Source organism: Panthera pardus, unplaced genomic scaffold (assembly GCF_024362965.1).
Source record: "Panthera pardus isolate Hobbes unplaced genomic scaffold, ASM2436296v1 HiC_scaffold_2, whole genome shotgun sequence".
In the NCBI taxonomy this organism is placed as follows: Eukaryota; Metazoa; Chordata; class Mammalia; order Carnivora; family Felidae; genus Panthera; species Panthera pardus.
The window spans coordinates 58,166,491-58,187,835 of NW_026526765.1; the positions used below are offsets into that span (position 1 = coordinate 58,166,491).

At 40.4% G+C, this 21,345-nt stretch overlaps 1 protein-coding gene across 19 annotated transcripts in view; it reads left to right on the top strand.

Moving 5' to 3' along the window:
• TENM2 (teneurin transmembrane protein 2) overlaps positions 1-21,345 on the top strand; it is a 1,291,038-nt gene that overhangs the window by 1,008,910 nt on the left and 260,783 nt on the right. For all 19 annotated transcript variants that reach the window (XM_053907069.1, XM_053907085.1, XM_053907075.1 and 16 more), the window contains one exon: positions 11,970-12,208. In XM_053907069.1, coding sequence (XP_053763044.1) covers positions 11,970-12,208 — 239 coding nt within the window. The remainder of the gene's footprint in view (positions 1-11,969; positions 12,209-21,345) is intronic.

Consider the following 21,345-nt stretch of genomic DNA (forward strand, 5'->3'; position numbering starts at 1 on the left):
AGTATAAAGGAGATGGATAGTTTTAAGCAGGAGAGTAGTATGATTTGATCTGTGTTTATAGACAATGGCTGGCTCCTGCATAGAGCATGGATGTAAATGGCCAACGTGGAAATAGGGAGACCTATTTGAGGCTGCTGTATGCAGTAAGCCAGGCACAAGGTTTAAGTGGTAACAAGAGGATGGATATCTGTATGTATTATTCCAGGCTGAGAGAAATGAACTGATGATGAATGGGGGTTATAGGAAGGACAGGAACCATGGTGAAGCCTAGTTAAGTAAATGGCATGGCACCCAGCCAGATGTCACACACCAGGACTGACAGTTGTCCTTGTTGCTGGCAATGTTGGTGGCCCACACATCTCAGTCAGCTTCTTCTCTGAGACTGGACTTCAGGTGGGGACTGGTCCCTAGGTTTAACAAGGCCCAGCTATCTCAGATTACATTGGAACAGCTCTGTAGAGCCATCCCATGACCCAAGACCAACAGCTCTAGAGCACCCCATGAGATTGACCAAGGAATCCTTAAAACATCACAGTTTAGCTTCTCTCTATGCCCAGCCTGCTTTCTTCAATTCCTCACACATGGTGTGCCCAAGAGCCCTTTCTAATAAAACTTCCTGCATGTACATTTCTTTCTCAGAGTCTGCTTTCTGGGGATGGCACCTGCTCAACTGATAGGTGATTACTTCTTTGACCAACAGGGGTGAGACCTGAAAGAGAAGGACACTTTGGAGTGAAAATCAAGAGTTGTGTTCTGGCCATGTTAAATTTGAGATTTCTGACTATATCCAAATGTACAATGATAGTAATAATGAGGATGGCTAGAATATTCTGGACAAAAACCAAAACCCTCGAGGCAGAGCACAAAGAAGGCCACCAACCCTTTTTATCACAGAAGACAACTGAATTCCCAATGAGTCTTTTCTGCCTTAATTCTTTTATAAATGGAATGCTTCTAAAGATCTGTCACCCTTTGCTCGAAGAGAAGACGTAGTTTAAAACCCTTTGTATGTGCATTAATATCCAGATTCCATGCCCTCAAAACCTTGCATAGTGTAGTTCTCCCCTTGCCTACCTCTCCTGCCACTCACCCTGTGGAGCACTGGGTTCCAGCCACATGTTCTTCTCTTTTTCAAAAAGTAGAACTTTCCCAATGTAGGACTTTTGTCCACGCTGTTTCCTCTGCTAGGGATGCCCTTTCATCACTCCTTGAATGATTAACTCCTTCTTATTCTTAGACCTCTCCTTTTTTATCATGTCCTCAGAGAGGAGTCAGAGAGGAGTGACCATTCTACAGGAGTCCCACATTTCCTCTTAGTCGCTTTTCCTTCACGGCACTTCTCGGTTTGTAATTACTTCATGTACTTGTTGGTTTACCTGGACTTGAGTTTTGTTTATTCCATCTGTCTTTCCGATTAGTAATTCCATAGGAGGATGAGGATTTATTCACCATTTTATCCAAAGCATCTGGTACCACATGATACATATTCCATGTTCAGTAAATATTAGTTGACTCATGACTTCCTATTTAATTTTTTTAAATTTTTTTTAATGTTTATTCATTTTTTAAGAGAGAGTGTGAGTGGGGGAGAGGCAGAGAGAGAGGGAGACACAGAATCTAAAGCAGGCTCCAGGCTCTGAGATGTCAGCACAGAGCCTGACGTGCAGCTTGAACTCATGAACAGAGATCATGACCTGAGCCGAAGTCTCACGCTGAACCAACTGAGCCACCCAATCGCCCTGTACCTTCCTATTTTAGATTTTGAATTCTTTAGAAGGAAAAGAGGGAATATGGAATATCTATGTGTTAGAAACCTCCTGTGGGTCAGCCTCTGTGCTCACAGATTGTATTCATTATCTCTTTCAACCCTTCCCATAGTTCTGTAGTGCAGATATTGTTATTTACCCAGTTTTTAGAGGAAGCATCTGAGGCTCAGGGAGAATAATTGGCTTTCCCAACCTAATGCAGTTCCTGGTAGAGTTGAGATTTGAGTTCGGATATGCCTGACTCCAAAGCCTATTCATTTCCACTGTTCCACAATTGCTGTGTTCCTTCAGCAGATATCTGTGAGCTCCTACTATAAACAGAGAAAGATACCAGGAAGCGAAAGGTATAGGATCTGCCTTTGGGAAGCTTGTAATATGACTGGAGAGACAAGACAAACACACAGGACAAATGTAGTAGCATGAAGCAGAATATGATAAAGGAACATGCCCTAAGGTTTCTTCCAGCTCGAAAATTCTTTGACTCTCTGAATGGTACAGGCAATAAACTCGATGGGAGAAATCATTCTGCTCGTTGATTGTATCTGATGGCGGACATTCTTTCTTCATCTACCTCTGGCTGCCTGTGAACACAAATGCAAGTCTATTTGAAATGGCTGTCTCTATACTCCCATATTATAGTGTATGGTGAATTCAAGGTCAAGTTTGAAGTCAGAGTCAGAAGTCTTTGTTTTTTTCCTCTACTGTATCAAGACTTTTACCAATTAACTTGAAAAAAGTCAACAAGTTAACAACTCCAGGGGAAAAAAAAAAAAAGACTCCTCATTTCATCCCAAAGACTCTGAAATGGATTTGCTCACAAAACACCAGGTTTCTTTAGTGACCTCCAGAGACCTTGCCTGTCACACTGAGCAGTATATCATTTCATGGGGGAAAAAAGAGAAGTTTTACCATGAAAAATGCTATGTTATATCACAGTGTGACACTATTTAAATATCAAGAGTCGAAGCTTCTATTTAAAAAACGGAAGGCAATAAATTGAGTTGCTAATTATTCCAGCTGTGAGTATTTTTGGTATGACTGCAAATTTTGAAGAGGGCAAAATAGAGGATTTTCCTGTTGTTCATGGCATATGCAAATGTAGTGATGGTCCCCTATGATCTAAAAGGTTCAGGGATCAGAAACCTTGAAAGCCTATTTTTCATTGAATCAAAATTGGTTTGAGTCTAAGCTTAGGGAATCGTGAAATGAAATGGGCTTTTAATTATACTAATTGGGTTACTGGCTTCTTTTTTAAACTTAGGAAGTAGCAATTTTTTAAAAACATTTTTAAAGTTTTATGTTAAAAGCAACAGTTCATTTCTCAGCTCAAGCATAAATTCCCAACTGGAAGGAGAGAACAAGCATATTAGTAATATCTTCAGTGCCTTCCCTTTCTAATAAAATTGTTTCGGGGAGTGGGATGCCTGCAATGTCCCAGTCACAGTGCTAATTAGAATGGCTCATGCATTCAACAAATATTTTAAATAAGCTAGGGCACTGTGCTAGGTCAAGGAGATCTAATAAAGACCAAGATATACATGATTCCTGCCTTCCAGTGATTAGTAGCTACATTTATTGACCATTCACTGGACATCAAGCTCGATTTTAAGCATCTCACATGAACAAAATTACCCAATCCCCTAAACAAGCTCATAAAGGTACTAACATCCCCTCACTTTACAGGTGAGGCCACCTGGAGAGGATAAGTAACTTACCCAGTGTCACACAGTGATAAGAATAGGAGCCAGGGGACACCTGGGTGGCTCAGTTAAGCATCCAAATCTTGATTTTGGCTCAGGTCATGATCTCACAGTCATGAGATCAAGCCCAGCATTGGGCTCTGCCAGACAGTACAGAGCCTGCTTGGGATTCATTCTCTCTCTCTCTCTCTCTCTCTCTCTCTCTCTCTCTCTCTCTCTCTCTCTGCCCCTTACCTGCTTGTCCTCTCTCTCTCTGTCTCTCTCTCTCTCTCAAAAAAAAAAAAAAAAAAAAAAGCCAGGATCTAAATCCTGGCTGTCCAAGTTCAGAATATGCACACTTAATACTGCCTCCTTGATATGATCCTATTCATGTCAAAAGTAATAAGAAAAAGGAATGTTTAAATGTAGGGAAAGCATCTGACATACAATGTTTACCAGTCTGTCTCACATGGTTATAAAATTTTTCTATTTTTTAATTTATGTATTTGATTTTTTATAATGTGCACATTTTATATTTGCAAACAGGAAAATAAAGACAGAACACTTAAAAATAACTTAGTTTTGCTATTCAAGAAGTGGTTGAACAGTACAGTATCCAATATCATCTTTCTCATCTCTCTTGCTTTTTCCATCCCATCGTGTATGCTTCTCTCTCTCCCTCTCTCTGCCTCTGTCTCTCAATACCCCATGTCTCTCTCAGGAGTCCACCCATTGAGTTTCCCCTCTACCACCATCATTCCTTCTTGTAGTGGAGAGTATAATAATGATGAGAGAAAGTGTGGTGGTTATTTAACCTCTCTCCAGCTAAATGTTTTATTATAACTCCTGAAAACCTAATTACAGTAACTTTACATGCTACAGTACCCTTTATGGGCTGCCTCTTTATTAAACTTACTCCTTTAGAGACAATAAACCTGATGCTTCAAAGGGCAGAGCCAGGACCAGTAAAATGTGATGAAATCTCCCATTTTCCAGTGCACACCTGATCTCCCTCACTGATCACCCCATCCCCACTCCAGGTGCATCTCTGCTTCTATCCTTTCTCTGGCTTTTTATCAAATTTCAGCAACTGCATGTATGATATTAAAAATCTTTTAGGGATTAATGGGCTGTGTATCAATATTTTCATCCACTATTCTGAATACCTGTGAGTTTATTTACTGGGGAGGTCAATTTTCTCGGTAGAACAACAGTCAACACCTGGTTTCTCTGATAACTAGATCTGCTTTTTTGCACACGGCACTATGTTGAGGCCATTCAATAGTTTTGCTTGATTTCAAGGAGAATGTTTCCTGCAGCTGACTTCATGAACAAGAGAGAACTCATCTGTACTGTTAGCCATTAGTTGTGGTGGTTAGCTGAATGGTGCACTGTGAGGAAATAGTGGGAAACAGATTGAGAGACAGGAGAACAGAGAGGGGTGGGGGTAGGGACAAAAACTTGACCTTTGGAGTTAAGGCAGTGCAATTATCTGTGTAGTACATTTCTGTTTCAAAGCCTTGCTGGGATTTCCCCCTGGGAATAAAGCCAAACCAATCGAAAATAGGGAGACTGCCTCTGAGGATCCCACTGATTGCAACCTGAAAAATGGTACTTGGTGTTGAGGGATTTTCTATGTTTGTTTGTTTCCTTCTTTAGCAGGGTTTGAGGTTAATGAGTGAGTTTACTTGTGATTGACTCAGAGAAAAAGGAAAAGAAATCTTCTGTTGGAGTCTCAAGTAGTTTAACCAGCTACTACTTCTCAACGCTTCTCTAGATGAGTCAAGCCCCTTCTGTATCATAAGAATAAAATAAAAATTCACAGCATTTTGACTTGATGGGCTCCTTTTTGCATGGATGCTATGCATGAGTTTCTTGTTTGTTAGACTTCTTTTTAAATTTTTCCATGGTCGTTTAATCAGAGAAAACGTATGCCCTTAATTTTCTAAGCCAATTTGAAGCAAAATCCTGGTTTGCCAAGATGCTGCCATGTAAAATGCATGGGAGAATAGCTGTTAGGTATGCTTGCTTTCTCTGTCTCTTTCAGTTGTTTTTTTTTTAATGGTTTTGTTTTCACATGAGGAAAAGTGACATTTATCAAAAGATAGTTTCAGGTGAAGTGATGATCACTCTATTCTTAAGAACTCACTGGAGTCTAGTGTACAGAGATAAGGACACAGAGCCACAATCCTTCCTTAGCATTACTATTCAATTCCATGGGCATTCTGAGCCCCTAACCTGTGGCAGGAAGGATGCTGGGTGCTACGACTTGAAGCCCTGATAACCACATGGCTAGGAAAGGAAGAAGTGTGTAAGCTCTTCGTTTATTTTTTGTAACACATCAAGGACCGGTTTTCTCTATCCCTTTGAGTGTTAGCAAACTCCAAGGACAGCACTTTGGGGGCCCCTCATTTGCCTTTCCTTTCTGAGGCACAAGTGGCCAATTCTGAGAGCAATTGAGTTGTGCTTGAAAAATGTCAAGTGCATTTGGAAACTACACATTTTTGCTGACGCCTGGAGTCCTGAGCTGAGCTACTTCCATGACCGACCGCTGGGAAGAAGTTCAGTTGGGGCATCACAAATGATTCATCGGAGCATACTGAGCAGGCCCCTGAGGGGGAAAAGCTGTCTTAATAGCCAGTTCAGGGAAAAATCAGGAGAAGTCCCCTAAGCCTTCTTGGTCCTCCCAGTGACCAGCTGGCCAGACCATTACCTTGTGGGTCTTGCTTCATTTTATTTATCTTTTTTTTCCTGCAGCATGTGACAGCAATCCTTGGTGAATCAAAGCTTTCATTTTTTCAACTTGGTGATTATGAAAATTTTCAAACAGACAGAAAAGTTGGGAGAATAGTACAACGTAAGAATAACCATATGGTTTCAACAATTGCTGTCATTTTACCACATTTGCCTCATCTATCTGTAAAGAGAGAGACACAGAGATTTTTTGCTGAATCATTTGAAAGTAAGTTGTAGACTTCCTGACACTTTACCCCTAAAGATGTCAGCATTCAAAATTCACATTTAAAAAAGATACATCTACTAACCATCTAGTATGTTCTCTAGATGTATCACATTTAAAAAGATATAGCTACTAGCCATCAGACACATTTGAAAGGTGCACAATGGGTAGAGGGGAGTTTCTTGAACTTTAAGATACATTAGAATCACATAGAGAGCTATTTAACTGATACCTCTCAGACTCTAGCCCTAGGTCTGGATGGAGCCTCGAAAGTTGTACTTTTCTTTTTTTTTTTTAATTTTTTTTTCAACGTTTTTTATTTATTTTTGGGACAGAGAGAGACAGAGCATGAACGGGGGAGGGGCAGAGAGAGAGGGAGACACAGGATCGGAAACAGGCTCCAGGCTCCGAGCCATCAGCCCAGAGCCTGACGCGGGGCTCGAACTCACGGACCGCGAGATCGTGACCTGGCTGAAGTCGGAGGCTTAACCGACTGCGCCACCCAGGCGCCCCGAAAGTTGTACTTTTCTAACACAGCACTCAAGTGATCACAAAGGAGGTATTTATGGGACACAATCTGAAGATCATGTCTTTAGAATCTCTTTTTTTTATTTGTTTGCTGAATTTAACCTTCTAAAGATTTGGAGTGTAGCTGTGTTGTGGAGAAACAGGAGCCTACATATCTTTGGTACTTTGGTTTAATCATTTTAAGCACCAGAAACTAGGAAAAAAGCAGGGCGGGGGGGGATGCAATAACAAAATGAGTTTCATTTAGCTGTGATCATCACAGACACCATGATATCAAAGAGAGCTCTATTCTGCTAGGATTAATGCAGTGCTGAAAAGTATATGGTGTTTTTGTCTTTGTTTTCCTATGGTGAAATGGCCTTGTATGTATAAACATAAACATCTGCCTATATGCATATATGCAAACTTGTAAGTCTGGAAAACAGAAGTCAGCATGGCAGAAAGAATCCTAATTTTAAAATTGAAAATGTTCACAGTGCTGTCCTGTTAACATTCATTGTTTTGGCCTTGGAAAGGTTGTAGGTCATTCATTTAACAAAGATTTGTTGAGTACTCACTATGTACCAGGCTCTATTCTAAATGTTAAGATACGGTGGTAAACAAATTTTACAAAATATCTGTTTACTTTAAACTTCATATTTCAGATGTAATGGTGGAGATAGATAATAAATAAGATACAAACACATACATAATTGAGAAAAAGAAAGCAGTTATAATAGGATGGAGAATGACAGAGAAGGAAGGTGGGGGAGTGGGGGCTGAGAAGATCTCCCTGGGCAAGTGACATGGGAGCAGAGTGGTGAATGATGTGGAGAAACAAGCTGTGCAGGTTATTTCCAGGCAGAGGGGACAGCAGGTGCAAAGGCCCTTAGGTGAAAATGTGTTAGATGTGATATGAGGTGGAATATCAAGTGTACCTGATGGAGTGGGAGAGAGGGGCTAAAGTGGCAGAAGATACAACTGGAAAGGCCACTGGAAGGCAGATCATGGCAGAAGGTAGGCCATGGCAAGGACTTCTGATTTCATTTTTAGTATTATTGGAAGCCTTGATTGATTGATTGGGGGGAGGGGGTGGGAGAATAGTGACATGTGACACAATCTGACTTCCTCTTTAGAAAGAAGTGTGGAAGATAGACTGTGTTGTCAAGGAGACAATTTTAGGATCTCAGGAAGGAATCCCATACAAAGAAAATAATAATCCTATCCCTCTATTATTTCTTACAGATGAGTACATTAAAAATAACATTAAAGCAATTTAAACTTCTTAATCTTCTTCTTGTGATTTCTCTCATGTTGCCAAAACATTGTTTCCCATTTACTGATTTTGTCCACAAACATGACTGATACTCAGGTGCCAGGCACTGGGATAAACTATATATATATATAGATAGATAAACTATAACTATATATATAGTTATATATATTATATATATAGTTACATATATATTATATATAGTTATATATAGTTATATATATATAGTTATATATATAACTATATATATAAAACTATATATAAAACTATATATAAAACTATATATAACTATGTATATACTATATATATATAACTATATATATAACTATATATAAACATATATATAATATAATATATATAGTTTATATATATATTTATAGTTTATATATATATTTATAGTTTATATATATAAATATATATAACTATATATATCTATATATAAAATATATATAAATATATATATATAATATAATATATATAGTTTATATATATAAATATATATATATAGTGTATGTAATCTCCAAATAGATGATAGATACTTGAGTGCAAAAAGTGATAGAGGATGGGGTGGGGGTGCTTTTGGAATATGCTTCCAAAATAGGTGTTTGGAAGGTGAGTAGGAGTTGGCTGGGGTATGATGGGTGAGGAAGCAGAGGAACAGCCATTCCTGAAAGTCTTGCGCATCATTCACAAAGGCATGGCAACATGAACAGGCTGGTTAAGGAAGGAGGTGTCTTTTGGCATGACTGAAGCATAGATTTTGGGAACTGGAAGCACAGGGATAGAGACAAGGGTAAAAGTTGGGTAGTTGTTGCAAAGAGTGTGGTCCCATATTCAGATTTGGATTTCTTCTTATAGGCTTTGGAGGATCATCAGGGATTTATAAGCCAGAGCACAATGACATTTGTGGTTTGGGGAAAAAGCTAGCAGGAGGATTGAAGGGGAAGGTTGGTGGGAGAAGTTTTCAGAAGTAAACTTGATAGGATTCTTTCACCCATTGTATGGGAGAAGGTGAGGGGAAGGGAGGAGGTGAAAAATGGCTACAGTCTCTCAGGAACCTGGGAATAACAGGATTGCAGGAGGAATCTGAATGGGGAGGAGAAGGTAAAGAGTCCGTGCTTGGCTGTAACTTGTTCAGTACAGCTGTGGGATGTAGAGATAGAGAGATGCCCAGTGTACAAGTGGAATACGAATCTGGACCTCAGGAAAGAAGCTTGTTGGAAATGGAGACCCAGAGACTTGAGTCATATTGGTGATGCCTGAAGCCATGGAAATGGGTAAGATCTCTGTAGGGCTGAGAACTGGTGTTCCCATATTTCTAAATATTTATCAATAACAGCTTGAGATATCTTTATATTCCTTGGTTTTAGTTTGATTTCCAGTTTTCACTACCCACTCTTGGAAAGTTGTTCAAGAAGTACATTTGAGCTAGTTCTAAATCAAATTCCAGCATTTTCCCATCCCCCTGGCTTTCTGGTGGGCATATGTTCTAGCTTAATTGCAAGGCAGTGGACTATTATTTAGTGATTTGGAGAACTCTTCAGGTGTTTGTTCGACATTTGTCAGGCTTTAAATTAAAATCCATGTTTCAGGCTCCTTATGTTGCTCTGACAATTAATAATAAAAGCTACTCATCATGCATTGAGCACTTACTATGTGACACACCCTTGGTTAAGTGCTTTTCCTACGTGATCTTGTGTAACCCTTACAACAGTCTACTCTGTGACATGAGGTACCTCTGCTGCTCTTACCCCATGTTACAAGTGAGGAGATGGAGGCTTTTAAGAGCAGCATTAGGTACCTTGTGTGAGCTTACTTCTCCAATAATGGCACTGCTGAGATTCCAGTCCAGGCGAACATTGCTGCCAAACACTGCTTCTAAACACTGCCCACCTGCCACCTCTTCTAGAAGACACTTTTAATCTGGAGCATTAAAAGAGTGCTATTGGATAAGGAATACAAAAGTTTATTTATGGAATCCAACCTCTTGCCTTTACTCAGATCATCAAACATACTTATAGTACAAATAAAGTTTAAATATCAGTGGTTTGCTTTAATGTTGGTTATATTAAATAATTCACTAATCAGACACTCATTTTCTGACATCATTGTCAATCATACAGTCTTGTGTGATCTTTGTCAAAGATTAAAATACTTTCACGGATTTATCTGGAAGCATCCAAGACACAAATATTTGTAATAACTCTGATCTTGCCTCAGAATCCTACCAGGGTAGCTTGCTAAGCCCCATATGCAGGGGGTAGTGTGGTGTAGTAGGTCCAACTGGAGCATTGAGAGCCAGGCAGACTGGAGTTTTAGCCCCGATGACCCTGCTTGCTAACTTCCAGCTTCAGTGTTCTCATTTGTAAAATTATGGTAATAATATAGGGTTGATGTGAGGTTGCATGCAAATAAAACATTTACCATTGTAATTGACACATAGTATGTGGTCACCTACTGAAGACTTGAAAGGAAATACCTGCATAACGTTTTGGAATCTTAGGATCTTAAGTTTACAAAAAAATGAGGAAACTCCATTCATTCATTCATTCATTCAAACCCCTTGCATGTGGAGCTTTGAGTTGGTTACTGGAAACATAAAAATGAACAAGGTATAAAAGAAGACACAGTCCCAGCTTCCAGCTGCTCAGACTCTAGACACTACTTAATCCATGCTTTAAAGTTCACTATAGATTTCCTGGAAGACAGTCATCATTTTAAATAAGGTGCGGCAAGTCACATTTGAAGTCTTATAAATGGCACACACAAGAGAGAAGAATCTACCAGAGAATTTATGGTCCTTGAAGTGTCCTTGGAGTGACAGTCTCCTGACCCTGAAGAAGGGTCATATTAGGTGTCAACAGTAGACCCCATTACCCTCTTGTCACACCATAGTCCTAGAGACCAAGGGCACCTTGTTTAATTGCCAGGCAAAGATGTTTCCAAAGGAAAAACTTCACATGACCTAGAGAGGCAGTCTCAGAACAGGAAGCAAGATGGAGGAGGGCAAACAGCCCAGGAAGAAGGCTCAAGATAGGTAGTTTAGAGTAACACTGAAGAGTACACACTTGAGCATGAGGCAGCGCTCAGGGTTCACATCCTTGGACAGTTGCTTGAATTCTTCCAGCCTGATTTCTCATATCTTAAATATTTTAATATTTAGTTTCTAAGTTGTTGTGACAGTATTATTTTAAGTGTCTTTGAATCTTTATTTATTTTCAGAGAGAGCACACATGTGTGTGCTTGAGCATGGGACAGAGGGCAGGAAGAGAGAGAGAGAGAGAGAAAGGATCCCAGGCAGGCTCCATGATACCAGCCCAGAGCCTGATGAGGGGCTTGATCCCATGAACCATGAGATCCTGAGCCAAAATCGAGAGTCAGATGCTTAAACTTAATCAACCTTAACCCAACAAACCAGGCACCCCTCAAGTGCCTTTAAATAGCAGGTTCTAGTACCTGATACTGTTTAGTATCATCATCATCACTGTCATCATCATCATCTCCAAGTTACAAATGGTAACTCACTTTCCATATTTGCTTTGAATACTTTTCAGGATTGTTGTGGAAGGTAAAATCTAGATGCATATGAAATGCATAAATGATGTGACTCTATGGAATTAATTTATATCACTATCAGATGTAATCTTTGCCCCTTTTTCCATGACAAAGTAGAGCAATTAACTAGGACTGTATAGAACTAGATAAAGCAGAGTGAAAGAAAAAGCAGGTCTATGTTCTCCAGGAGCCACCCATGTCCATGCTAACTCTTTCCTTTTTCTTGCCAGGCACTTTCTCTTTAAAACCTCCTCGGGAAGCACACCCCTGTTTAGCAGCTCTTCTCCGGGATACCCTTTGACCTCAGGAACCGTTTACACGCCACCACCCCGCCTGCTGCCCCGGAATACCTTCTCCAGGAAGGCCTTCAAGCTGAAGAAGCCCTCCAAATACTGCAGCTGGAAATGTGCCGCCCTGTCCGCCATCGCCGCAGCCCTCCTTTTGGCGATTCTGCTGGCATATTTCATAGGTAAGTCAAGGCAGCCTGCTCCATGACCCTGGCCATGAGGAGGTGGGGCAGAGATTGTGGGCTTATGAATGGAGAAGCCCTCTGTTGTCTGTACAGTTTGCTTTTTGGCTCCTGAAAGACATAAAAATGAATGAGGGATGGGAGTGCTTTTTCTCTCCTGAAATGCATTTAAATCTGATGAGTTTCTTTCTCAAGACTCTAATTAACATTTATCAGATGAATTAAGCATGCCTGCTGTATTCTTTCTTGGACATGAGCTGAAAATTGTTGTTCCTGTAAACCCATCCCTCTTTCCTGAAGTAGTCTTCTAGTGTCTTCCATCACTGGATTTTAACCTAGGTCTGTGCTCTAAAATTCATGCAACATGGGTTAATTTCAGCCAAAAACTGAATAGAATAATAGTAACCAGCATGTCTGGGAACATCTTGATTCAAAGGAAAGTTAAATTGCTAGCTTATTTTCAGAGGTGTGGAACAGAAACAGGATTGAGAGATCAGAGTATCCAACCAGGTCTTTGTGTGGAATCAAGTCACCTAGGCACAGTGGATGTTGCCCACATCCTTTCCTTTGCTTGTGTCCTTTTAGTCTCAACCTGAATTGCACCACATTCATGAGTGAGGTTCATCTCACATGCCAACCTTGCTTCTGGGAACTCAGGATATAACTTAGGGTAGCAGGTTGGTGAAGTTGCAGTGGTATTTTTCTTCCTATGCCAGGCGTATTGGTTTGCATCCATGGGGTGTAGCCCTGTAACTGCAGGAAGCAGCAGGTGCCAAGAGCTGAGGGGCAGAGTGCCATGTGCATATGAGCACCCTGGTCTGGACACAAAGCTTGCTCACAGCTCCTGGCCTCAGCAAAGAGCCCTGGTGCTGCTGCTCTGTCAACTGAGCTTGCCAATGCAGATCTCCTGGCCCAGGCAGAGGCCCCGTGATGTTTGATAAAGTTTATTTGAAACACTTGATGGCTCTGGCTTAGTTTCAGGGCAGCCATGACAGGCCTCCCCAATTTGGGGCTCTGCCATGTTGCAAAACAAACCTATAAAACACCAGCAGAAAGAGGCTGACTCCAAAATTCTTCTCAACACTTAGGCTGAAACTCCTCTCATTTAAGAGAGGGGGGTAAAAAAGCAACCCTGATTATTCTGACTTTGTCCCTTGTCCTTCAGCAGTGAACACTTCCTTCATCATCAGGCAGCCAGCTTGGTGCCTGCCAGAGAAGGAATTGGTCCAGGACTTCCCAGACTATTCTACCCAAGCTTACCTGATGGTAAAGGAGGTTGACTACACAGCCCCAGTGATCTGGGGCTCTGCCCAAGGCCATTACAAGCCAAAAATTGATGTGAAGTTTTCACTCTCTCCCATAATATTGCTATGCTCACCTTAATGTAGAAATATAAGTTTTTACATTATTTTCCTGTTGTGTCTCCTGGGAATGACCTCCAAAACTGAGAAAATTGACACTCTGGGGAAAGGCACCATGTTTATCTGGAACTTTGCAGAATCCTCGATGCTGTAAACCCCAGCTCCACATGGGGACTGAGGTCTGACACCCATATACTCCTAATTTAAAGTCATGCCTGCTTCTCACTTGCTCTCAATGAAGGATGGAGTCATGGATTGACAAGGGAGGGGAAAAGGCATCTGTTGCACTCTCAATCACTTGAGTAGGATCTTTTGTGTTGTTAGAAGTAGTTTTGTGTACTTCCCCAGCTAACTGTTCAGGGAGGCTTGGTAGAAACAAATTGAGTTGCCTTCAGGGTCTTTGCATGATTTGGCTTTGTGTCAGGAACTGCAAAAAGGGTCCATGAGCTCACTTCTCAGGCTTAATGTTCTGCTGAGCCTGTGGGCACCATGGGGAGCCCAGATACAGAAATTGAGGCACTGCTCACCTCTGCCAATACCATCCCCAGTGTACCTCCTACTCCACTTGCCAGAGAGAGATAGATGGCTATCGCCTGATATATTGAGCTTGATACTTAAAATATAATAGCTTTCTGTAGGGCGATTACATAAATGGGAAACCATATAGTGAGAGTTTAATGTTTTAATTGGGTGTGTATCTTGTAAATGATGGATTAGGAAACATATTTATCCTCAGTCTGGAGGCTACTAGAAGCTGGACCTGAGCATCTTAGGATAGTTTATTAGATTATAATCCATCATTTTCTATTATGTATGCTTTAGGTAAGATTATGCTTTAACCCTGAAGTATTAAAGAATACATTATGACTCAAAAATAAATGATGGTAGGGGCCAGTTTTCCCAGCAGTAATGCTGGTGAGTGTGGAGCCATAGGGCTACTCTCCCAGAGGTGACAGCAGATCTGCAAGCACCATGAAGGGGTCAAGGTTTTGAGTGCTGATCCTGACCTAGTGATTCATTTCTCCTTTGCCTTGACAAAGTTGTTTTCCTTCTGAGTCTTGGTTTCCCAAGTAAATTCTGGAAGCATGATGGATATTTTTCATGCAGAAACTCCAAAGTATGGTGAGGATTAATTAATGTGTATAAATCACTTTGAAGATGAAAAGCAGTATATTATTAATTACAGAGCTGCAGGGGCATAAACAGTGCATTACAAACACAGAGAAAAGTGCTGTTGGGAGCAACAAGTGATTGTGCCCACCAAGAAAACAAGCCATCAGGGAAGGACAGAAGGGCAACATAAAAATCAAAGCCTTCCTGTTAGGGGAGACCAGAGTTTTTAAGACCTGAGCCCATTCTGGTTCATACATGACTCCATGTTCCACTAGAACATTTTAAGTCCTGAAATTAAGCATCAGCCCCAAGATATTTATGGACAGGCACTGGGTTCAGGCCTGCCAGGAGCTGTGACAAATAGATCAAATTATCTTCCTTTCATGTTCAAACCTGTGGAGAGAAGACTCCAAAAATGAGCAATCTGGAATAGCTCAGCCCCATGACAAGTTCTTCTTTACATCCAATATGAGGGTGAGTGTGAAAGCAGAATAAGGTCAACTCTTGTGCATATTGGAAGCGTGGGCCTTTACCAATTCAGGATAGATTCCCCCTTTCCTACTGACACAACTGGAGCCAATGATCTTTTATGATGTACTTTCCATAAGATTCTTCCTATGCCAGATTCTCCCAGTGTACATAACATCCTGGAATAAATTACTTTGAGAAGCTGCATGAACCACAAGGGGACCATTTTGTGCATCACTCAGGCCCTAGCCCATGTGGTTCCTAGGGAGTAGTGGCTATGAGATACAGAAGAGCTTCCCTCTCAGGAAGTTGTCTTCTATCCTCAGGCATGTCAAGTGCTTTCATTGCCTGCAACACCAGAAATCCCTCGAGATCCCTAAGTTTCTGGATCATGTAACTAATGTAGAGTTTCTCACCTGTTTTATGTCAACTGTACTGTTTTTATCCTCATAGTATACATAACAATAACTGATTGGAAACTTCTATTTGCTCAGAACTGCAAGCCTTTTCATTTAAAGCATTTTTTCTGTAATTATTACATTTGAACCATACCCACAGCCCCAACATCCACTCTAGCAGAAAATAAAATTGGCAGATTACAATCATTTCACAAGAGTTGATGCTGAGGCCCAGAGAGCCTGCCATCACATGGCTGGTTAGTTATAAGGGTAAAAGACTAGGTCCTTAGTCTCCTGATTAGTCCCCTAATGATTTCCAAATATCACATAAGACCTAAATCATCCCTTTTGTAGCATCAACTCCCTGTATCTGATTTTGCCTTCATTAATAAGGGAGAATAATTCAGCTCTTTCCTTCCCAAGCCATCTTCTGATGATTCCTGAAGTGGAGAGAAATTATCTCTCTTCCTCTGTCTCTTAACCTGTCTTTTTGTGTCTGTTTTCACAAACCTCTTCTGTTATAGCGGTCAGCAGACATTTTCTGTCAAGAGCCAGATAGCAGATCTTTTTTGGTTTTGTGGGTCGTGAATCTGTGTCACAGTTGCTGTACTCTGCTGTTGTATGGCAGAGCAGCCGTACACGTGTGTAAGCAAACGGGCAGGGCTGTGTTCCAGGAGACTTTACTTATGGACACGGAAATTTGCATTTCATGTACTTTCCATGTGTCATGAAATATTATTCTTTTTATATTTTTAAGGCTATTTAAAATGTAAAACTAGTCCTTAGCTCATGTGCTGTTGTTAAAAACATACAAACAAACAGGTGGCAGACTGGATTTGGCCCCCAGGCCATGGTTTGCCAGCCCCTCTTTGATTACATTACTGTTCTTTTCCTAAAAATACCTTTTCGGAGTGTTTCCATTTTTACAGAAAGAAAACATTTGCTTTCCAACTGGCCGATTGTCCAACTACTCATCCACTATAAGTGCAGTGGGTAATTTTTTCTGATGCTGCCATCCCACTTCATAATGAATAATTAGATCTGACTTCCTGATCCAAACCAAAAGGTAGAAAAAGCAAGCCACTTTTCTCTTTAAAACTTTGCAAAGGGTAAAATTTTCCATCCTAATGGATGGCTTGAGATAGTCTTTCAACCCGTGGGTAGAGTGTAATGACCTAAAAACTTTGCCACATACACACTTGTCTTCAACCTTCATTTACCCTAGGTTCCTCTGCAAAATCATGGCCTGTTTTTCAAGGTGACAAAGACCCTTTCTTTGTTAAGGTTTTCCAACAGGTTGTAACAGTGCAGAGTCCCTGAATGACATCATTGCTTTCTTCTCCTAGGTTAAGGTCTAATAGATCCCGTTTCCTTAAAAGGCATTGAAGTTCTTACAGGCTACCCACATCAAGGAAGAAAGGTGCTAGTGATATATGACTTTACTGCTTAAATCAAGATAATCCTAGAAATTCTGAGAGTCAACACAACAGTTCACCATGACACAGGACTCAGACTGTCATCCCCAAGTTAAAGACAATACACAATATACGCTGAGTTTCTGTCAAAAACTCTTCTTGTGGTTGGGAAGGGAAGGGGGTAAGAAAGATAAGAGCATTTATGTCATCCTAAATTAGTTTTTAGCTCTTCAGATCTCTGCCAAACCAAAATACATCTATATATTAGAAAGTCACCTTGTCTTTTTTCACTACAGTAATTCCTGCCAAATATGAAATACTATGTTTTAAGTAAGCTGCTCAACGCTCTGTCTTCTGCCACTCTCACTTTGATCTGGGAAGAACGCGGGCCATCAACATGTCAGGATGTTAAAAGTGTGGTAATTTGGGGGGCTTTCAGTTTCTTTTGAAAACAATGAGAGATTATTTTCTATGGAAACTAAAAGCCTACAATGTGTTTAAAGTTGCTACACTTGAAAATTGATATGTTGAGACTCAGACTGATGAATCCTGTGTTCAGAGCTGCTATTTTGTGTATTCCCATCTCACTGAACAGAGCAGATTTGGGGAAAACAGAAAGAAAATGACAGAAAATGATGAGAAGCGTACACTTACCTGGCATCCTTTGTGAGGATACAGCCTAGGAAAAATGTTGGCCCTCTCTTTCAGACTCACTGTTCTTTGATGATCCAGAGAGATGCTAATCCTTGACCTCTGTATGAATTCCAAATTGTGTATTTACCTCCCATTATATAAAGGGCAAAATGGTAGTGATTAAATCTGAACAATCCTGCAAGTAACATTTCCACCCACCTCCCCAGCCCCAGATGGTCAAAGCTTGTATTTAGTCCCACAGAGAAGGAAAAAAAAAAAAACTTCCCACAAATAAGTCAGGGGATCCAGTTATGTTATCAGTTCTGATGTTAGTAACAGACTTTTTATCTAATAGATATGCTAATGTGCTCTTAACCAGATAATAAAGTCCTGTCCCTGCTTACACACTGGTGAGTCTCTGGCAGTGGGGGCTGCCATTTCATAATTGTACTCTTAATTTCAGAGGATGTGTCAATTTATGGAAAGCAAATTAAGTCATTAGCTAGGTCTCTGGTCTCCATCACCTAGCAGCCATGTGGCAACATGCATATCTCATGTGTGACATTCAGAAAAGTTCCTTTACTGAGGTGAGGTGCCTTGGCTTTCCTCCACAAGCCACCTGTCAGAAATCAAGGTAGCCAGCTGATACAGGGCTTTCCCACCCTGACAGGCAAGCTCCATGGATGAGCAAGAGGAAGCAACTTTTGGTCTTTATTTTGTAGACCCTCTTAATGCAAAACCAGGGAAGAGTGAGTAGTGCTACCACCCTGTGCCCCTCAAGGACCATGACAAGTAGACAGTGTTATCAGTATGATATGCTGGCCTAGGACCTTGTGGCTCCACAGAGCATGTGTTGGGTGAATGAGAATGCAGTGTTCACCAACTCTCTTTCTGTCAACTCACCATTCAGGCCTTTGTCCTGAAATTTCTCTGTGACCATTATCTTTCTGGCAGTCAGCAATCAGTTCAGAAGCAGTAATGGGATGCGAAGCTATGACATTTTGTGTGTCTCTCCCACATGCTCTGTTTATTTGACTGCGTCACTTAGGGTGGTCATCAAGCCCACAGACCCTTCACCTTCCACAGGAAGCTTTTAAATTCTTCATTTCCTAAGCTTTGCATGTGTTTGTTTATATTTACATGTTTCATGATTTAGAATTCTGGATATAGCTTCTGTTGTACTGTAAATAAGTATTGTTTCGTTCTACGTTTTACCTGTAACACAATTGCAGGCGTTCTTGGCATGTTAATTAGAAAAGTACTACCTTGATGTGATGGAAATCACATGAATGGGCTTTGGCCTCAGGGAAGCCTGGGTTCAAATTCTGATGTGTATACTTAAAAGCTTTGTGACTTGGGCTTGCCGCTTAATCTCCCTATACTATAGTTTCCTTATCCAAAACAGTGGGATAATTCCTGCCTTGTAAAGATACTTCAGGTGTTCACTAATATTATATATGTATTCAACTTTTCTTCAAATGCAATGTCATCAGGTATGAGAAATGTCGTTTTTGTATGTATCCCCTAAGTACTGTGACAAGTACTTAGCATTTATAATTTTTATTATGTAGTTTTGGAAAGAGGTAGGCACAGACCACCTGGAATGACATACAACCCTATGAATAGATAGGTCTATAGTCAGACCAGCAAACCATTGTCTGCTTGGCCAGCCATGACTGTAAGAAAACACCAGTTGTAAAATGCATTCTGGTTTCAGAGATAGGAAAATGTGAACACATCTGAGTTTTAGAATCAGTGAAATGTGGTGGCACCCGACACACAGTAGAAGCTCAACTAAACAGTTATTACAATTATCGTGTTGGCTCCCACACTCCTAGACGAGGTCCATTGAAAAGCATAAAACCAGGCTCTTGGATCACTGTATCCCCAACAATGCCTAACACCTTGTAAGCATAAATAAATATTTATTTAATTAATAAATGCTGATTAGGGTTAGGGCTAAGTTGGACCATTAATGGACAGCGTTATCAAGTGCCCGAAATCCCTGATCTCTGGTTTTACTTGTTCCCCCATGTAAAGGGAAGTTTCTGGTTCCCTGAAGTTGTAATTGCCTCCGTTCCCAAGCATTTCCAAGTTATAAAGCATTTAGGCAAAGGAACAGTTAGGGGGGTTGTGTAAGCACCACATTTAAGCCCTCTAGCCGGAATCTGTGATTCCCTGAAATCAAGAGAGCTGGATGAGTGAAACTGGGAAGTGTTTGTGTCTGGCATACGGCCACCATTTGGCACTCATTTTACAAAAGTGTAGCAGAATTTAGTTGGAGTTCAAGGTGAAAAAGCAAATAATGGCATAAATCTGAAAGTCTGTTGGCTGCTTCTCTGTAAATGAGGATGTGCTAAGAAATGAAGCAATTGCTACAAGGCACCAAATAGAGAAGAGGACTATTATATAGTGAATTAGGTCTGTGTACACAAGCCATACAGAATGTTTTGTGCTGAAATGCCCAGCTTAGCTGTGCAGCCTCATATGACAGAAATTTGACCCCAAAGTGAACTTTTAGAACATTCATAGTTTTCTTAAGATCACCTTAAATCATACTTCCTGTGTCCTTCACTGAAAATTCCTTTCTAGAAAATCCACATTTTGGTTGTTAAGAATAGACATGCAGAATTGTTTTCTGAGCCCTTTACTCATCAAATAAATCATTTATTAAATTGATGTCTCGTATTAAGATCCTCTGTGTTAGGAGAGCAAATGGTCCATCAACTACATTAGCATATTTAATATTACCATAAAAGAGAGGATAATGCATTGCATGTTCCACTAATTTCATTTTTTTTATTATCAACTTATAGCCTTAAATATGTAAATATCAGAATGTCTCAGGAAATATAGCAGTCCTAAACTATGTGTTGGTAAGAAAAGAGTTTTGCTGAAGAGAATATTGTCCTCCTTTCTTGGAAAGAAAGATTTATATGATACATAATAAGTATCATCTTTCAAAGGCTTTTTTCCCTAATAAACCAAAGCTTCAGAGAAGGGAGGATCAGCTTTGCCTCCAATCTTTGCCTTTCTTTCGTCATGACTTGTGTTCACAGCTGTTAGGGAAGGCCCTTCCCTTGGGACGGGTTTTCAGTGGAGTTAGGTCATGTGGAAAGATGTGTACATACACGTTTGGCCCTCCCCTAGGGACTCTGATCTTTATAAAAGAAAGGTATATTGCCTTGCTTTTGCCTTTGCCATCATGATGCAATCCTATCTGTAGGCTTACTTCTATTACACCATGAGTGTTTTAGAGGCACTTTAATGAAGTTTAGATTAGACTTGCTTATATTCCAAAGGGAAAGGTAAGTGGCAGTCTATCAAGTGTATTCTGTTCTTTGGGCCATGCTAAACAAGACGACATCTTTCAAAGAAGTTCGGTATGGCTTTAAATTAGAAGCATTGTTGAAACTGGTTTTAAGGCTACCTTATGCCCAAAGTTTACAAATATAGACTTCTAGAGCATTCGCTGAATTAGAGTTCATGTGCTTAAACTTCCCTTTAAGTTTCTTTTTTTTATTTTGAGAGAGACAGAAAAAGTGCAAGCATGGAGGGCCACAGAGAGAGAATCCCACGATCTGTGATATCATGACCTGAGCTGCAGTCACTTAGTTGGGCACTTAACTGACTGAGCCACCTAGACTCCCCTTAAACCTTCTTTTAATAACATTTGTATACTTCCTTGAGAAAGGTGTCTCTTCTCTTGAGAGAATTGTAGGTTAAAGACTTTTTTCCCCATGAAAAAT